The sequence below is a fragment of the Myotis yumanensis genome, unplaced genomic scaffold, assembly GCF_028538775.1.
Source record: "Myotis yumanensis isolate MYYU_CA2020_CCGP unplaced genomic scaffold, mMyoYum1.0.hap1 SCAF_3, whole genome shotgun sequence".
In the NCBI taxonomy this organism is placed as follows: Eukaryota; Metazoa; Chordata; class Mammalia; order Chiroptera; family Vespertilionidae; genus Myotis; species Myotis yumanensis.
The window spans coordinates 161,172,720-161,177,626 of record NW_027223754.1 but is presented as its reverse complement, the minus strand read 5'-3'; the positions used below and the strand labels follow the sequence as shown (position 1 = coordinate 161,177,626).

Here is a 4,907-nt window from a genome sequence, read left to right as displayed (position 1 = left end):
AGCCAAACTGGCTCAGGTGATTCTAGTTTTAGAAAGGCTGCTGTTCGACACCTGGGCTGGTACTGACTGAGCTCTGACTCTCTGCCCTCAACTCATGGTCATACCACTTAATAGCCTTTTGACTTTGGACAAATTGCTTAACCCAAATTGTGTTTCTTTCTATTTTTCATTTGTAAACAAGATATTATAACAGATACCTTATGGCCAATTTTGTGGGGATTACACAAAATATATTTACAGGATTTAGGACAGTCCCGGGGCACATAAAAGAGGGCACTCCTCCCTCATTGTTGTACAGATAATAAAGCCTGAGGCCCAGAATGGTCAAGGGTCCTGCCCGGGTTCACAGAGCTAATTATCAGAGAACCTGGACTGGAACCTGGTCTCTACACTCCTGGGCACGTGTTGTTTTTGGTCCTTGTTATTGTTCACCCCGCCTGCCTGGGCCCCTGCCCTGCCTCAGTAGCTTGAACGCCTGAACTCGATTCCGTTTAGGCTGCTGTGATTTTTGTGGAAGAGGATACTTCAGAAGCACATGTTCCAGATCAGGAGGCAGGATTCCTGGGCCCTTGGAGTGTTAAATGTGAGAGTCTAGATCTGTCCACCCCACTCTCTGAGTCTCTCTGGACTTGACTTTGTTCTCTCAGTCCATGGACTTGGGGGCAGGGAGGGAACAGCACGCAGCCAGAGCAGTGTTGCTGTCAACATGACTCACCTTCCATCCCCAATGCCCACCCTGACCCACCACCCTAACCAAGTACTGTGCACAGTAAACATCTCGTGAATAATACATTTATAATTAATTCTTTACTTTTCTCCCTAAGTTTGAGGAAGAGCGAGGGATGCAGATACCTGGGTCTCCAGCCCTGCTGGCTGAGATGGGAGCGAGTATCTCTGGGCTCCCGGTCCCTCTGACACCGTGTGTCCTCCACTGGGAAGCCAGAAAGAAAACGCAGAGAACCAGCGTCACCTGGTGGTGACAGGTGCTTTAAGTTCGATAGTGAACCTGCAGAAGGTTGACAGGATGCTGGGCAGTCTGGAGGAAGGGGATGGTATGATTTCCCCTCAGCCTGGCCCCTGAGCCCTCTTAACTAGAGTCTCTGTTCTACTTTCATAACCCAGGCAGACAAGAGCAAGTCTGGGGGAAGTGCGGGGTCAGGTGAATTAGGTTCAACCAGTGTGGCCCTGCTAGGGCAACTAGAACTGTCTGTCATTGCTTCTGCTAAGCCAGTGGTTCTCAACCTTGGCTGCACATTAGAATCACCTGGGAATCTTTTTAAAATCCTGATTTCTGCCGAAACCGGTTTGGCTCAGTGGATGGAGCGTCGGCCTGCGGACTGGAGGGTCCCGGGTTCGATTCCGGTCAGGGGCATGTACCTGGGTTGCAGGCACATCCCCGGTGGGAGATATGCAGGAGGCAGCTGATCGATGTTTCTCTCTCATCGATGTTTCTAACTCTCTATCTCTCTCCCTTCCTCTCTGTAAAAAAAATCAATAAAATAGATATTTTTTTTTAAAATCCTGATTTCTGGGCCTCATCCTCCGGAAATTCTGTTTCTTTGTTACTAATGTTGTGGCCCCACCCCATAACAAAGAAAGAATTTCCGGAAGATGAGGCCCAGAAATCAGGATTTTAAAAAGATCCACAGGTGATTTTAATGTGCAGCCAAGGTTGAGAACCACTGTGCTAAGCTCAGTTTTATTTCCACAGAGCGTGAGTCCTCTCCCAGGACCATTCTCTTTGGATAAGTCAAGAGTCAGGGGGCTAGCCTCACTTGAAGTGGTTATCAAAGCTGAATTAAAAAAAAATATTTTTTTAAACTGAAAAACATCTGTTTGCAGGGATGAGGGGGATCCTGGCAGCAGTAGTTAGGGGTAGGAACCATTTCTGAGAAGTTAAAAAAAAGGCAGGCTAATCCTCTTAAACCAAACTCACATGTTTTTTTTTTTACCTGGAAACTCCTCAGCTGAAGGTGATGTCCGGACCTAGGCCCACTGCTTCCTGCTCCTGCTCTGACCTGGGTCCCCCCCAAACCCTCCATTATTAAGTTCCAGCTGCAAACCAACACTGGTTTATTTCCTTCTTCTCCAAAGACCACACCTGGACATTAAAAGGATGGAATTCATTTATTAATAATTAATAATGCATCTTGGGCAGCCTTGGGCTGAAACACTGAGCAATGGATAGAGATGTCTGGTTTGGGGGTCAAGGGGAGGTTGTCCGTGAAAATGCCCACAGGTTTTACTCTCATCTACTGCATACCAGCTGGCCACTCTAGTTCTGGATGAAACAGTCTCAGATTCTGGTGCCGAACACAGTTCTAACGGAGCTTACGGAAACTCCCGAGCCTACGGAAACTCTGGGGTCCTCGTTGTAGGAGGGAGACATACGCTTGGCGGAACTGGCGGTTCATGGCTGCATAGAGCACAGGGTTGATGCAAGCATTGAGCCAGGTGAAGTTGGCAGCAAGCATGTGGACAACCCGGGGAGCCCGGACCTTGGCATCCAGGATGTTGAGCAGCAAGAAAGGGATGTAGCTCACGGTAAAGCAGATGAACACAGCAAAACACATCCGAGTCACCTTCCCAGACTCTGACGGAGAGTCCTGAGCTTTTTGGGCTCCTTTAGTTGGCCTGGTCTTGGCAGGTGCCTCCGGAGGGCTTTTCTCTGCCATCTGCTGAGCGACCTTGCTGCTGCTCTGGTCCCCCACTTCTGACGAGTCTCCTTCCAAGGTCTGGGTAGTGGCAGCACTGGCTGGCTCAGATGAAATCCCCTCACTGGGCCTTCCTGATGCCACCCCGCTGTCCAGCTCCTGGAAATGACCCGGCACGGCTTCATCTGTCCCAGCCACATAGTGGGAGCGGACATCCGTCTGGTGCAGCTTGTACTGAACCAGCGCCTGTGCTGCTCGCTTTACCTGGCGGTGGATGAGGCAATAGAAGACGCCGACACTGCTGAGCCCAAGCACAAAGTAGATGCCCAAGAGGATGGTGGTGTAGGGTCGGCCTCGGATGCGGTCAAAGCTGCAGGTGCAGACTACGGGCACCAAGATATAGACATTCCAGAGCGGGGCAAAGCTGGCCACACCTATCACCCAGGTGCCCACCAGAGCCAGCACTATCCCCTTGGCACTGAACACTTGGGGAAAGAGGTTAGGGTGGGCAATGAGGAGGTAGCGTCCCAGGGCGATGAGGCAGAGGGTGAGGATGGAGACAGAGTTGGACGTAAAGAGGAGGAACCCAAACACCCTGCAGAAAGTGGCGCCCGTTCTCCAGTGCAGGTGGAGGTAGGTGTCCACGGAGAAGGGCTGGAGAAGGGTGCAGTAGAGCAGGTCGGCTACCGTGAGGTTGGCGATGAGCAGGTTGAAGTGGGTACGGAGCTTGGGCTGGATGGCCAAGGCCAGCAGGGTGAGCACGTTGCCCACGGTGCCCGTCACAGCCACCACCACCCCCCAGATAACTGCCACATAACGATAGCCCACCACAGACTCGTGGTAGCAGGAAAAGTTGGCATCAGAGGTGTTCCACATGATGGAGGCTGAAGGGAGTGAGTAGAAGAGGAAGAGGGAGTCAGAGCTTGACTGTGAATTTGGATCTCTTGAACTACTCTGCTCCCCTGGACACCTGAACTGCTCTGGGAGCTCACCCGCCTCCTGAGCCATTCCCGGGCCTCTTCATCTCAAGATACCCAACCCTCTTAGTCCTTTCCCATTCTCAATGATTCTCCCAAATTCTTATCTAAATATCTTAACCTCTGTATACTTCAAACTCCAGGCCTTATTCAATATCTATCCACATACTCTTAGTAACCCCAGTGCCCTCCAACATTTTTAATTCCTCCCCTGTCCTCTAAGACCACCCAGGAGTCCCCTGTCTGTACCCAGGAGACTGTCATACTCCTCTCTGCTGTGCTTTGCTACACACACATGCTGGCCTCAGTGTTTTGTTTTGTGTGTGTTTTACCACCTCTGAGATGCAGAGACTGAGAAAGAAAAGTACACCCACCACAAAATTACTCACCCGAGTCTCCCAGCCTTCAGTGCTCTCTCCAATGGGAGAAGAAACCCAACTCACTCAAAGGGCAGTCCCTTCCAGTGGGCAGTCAGGCTTCACACAGGAGCAACCCTGCTCAGGTCTCTTTATACGAGGCTGAAAGTATAAGAAACTCCTCACTTACCCAACCTGAGCCACTTCCTTCCTCATTGCTGGTTCTACTTGTTCTGCTTTGGCTAGTGAAATCTGGGCTTCTCTGTTGAAATTCCCCTGCTACTTACCCCAATGCCATATCAATTCCTTCCTTTCTCCTTTCTGAGGCCCACGCTATGTTTCCTTCCTCTCTTTGCATAGCAGAACACCCGGAAGATCATTGCCAAGAATTGTTGAGGCATGGAGACAGAGCACCAGGACATGGGGGCCACTTCTCAAGGGGCCAACAGACAAGACCAAGTTCCAGGAGCAATTCTGGGTACCCCAGAGGCCTTGACTTTGTTTTGGGGGAGTACTACCTTCCCTCTCTCCAGGACTTGGTGATGGTTCAAGTCAGAATCCCATGTGATATCCTAGCACATGTAGGGCATTTGAGACAAAGGGCACGGGGTGCATAGAGTCACAGAGGCTTACGTGGCGGTGAACAAAAAGTGTGAGGTAAGAAGCAACAGAGAAGATTCTGGAGAGGTGAGCAAGGCTGAGCTTAAGAAAGGCCTTGTGTATCATGCTGAGGAGCTGGGCGTTGTTATTTTTCTTTTGGTTGTTGTTTTTAATGTTTTTCTTGAATTTAGAGAGAAAGGGAGAAGGAGAGAAACATCAATCAACTGTCCTCCACTCGCCCCTCATGGAGTCTGCAAACGAAGCATGTGCCCCGACTGGGAATCCAACCGGCAACCTCTCAGTGCCTGGGATGATGCTTA

General features: G+C 50.5%; 1 protein-coding gene across 1 annotated transcript; it reads right to left on the bottom strand.

The window, feature by feature from the left end:
- Positions 1-2,121: 2,121 nt before the first annotated feature.
- On the bottom strand, positions 2,122-4,092 carry GPR84 (G protein-coupled receptor 84). The gene is made up of 2 exons (XM_070407716.1): positions 4,021-4,092; positions 2,122-3,538 (listed from the first exon to the last, which is right to left on the bottom strand). Exon 2 carries the CDS (start codon positions 3,528-3,530, stop codon positions 2,322-2,324), a length of 1,209 nt encoding a protein of 402 aa, XP_070263817.1. The 5' UTR covers positions 3,531-3,538; positions 4,021-4,092; the 3' UTR covers positions 2,122-2,321.
- Between the last annotated feature and the right edge of the window lie 815 nt (positions 4,093-4,907).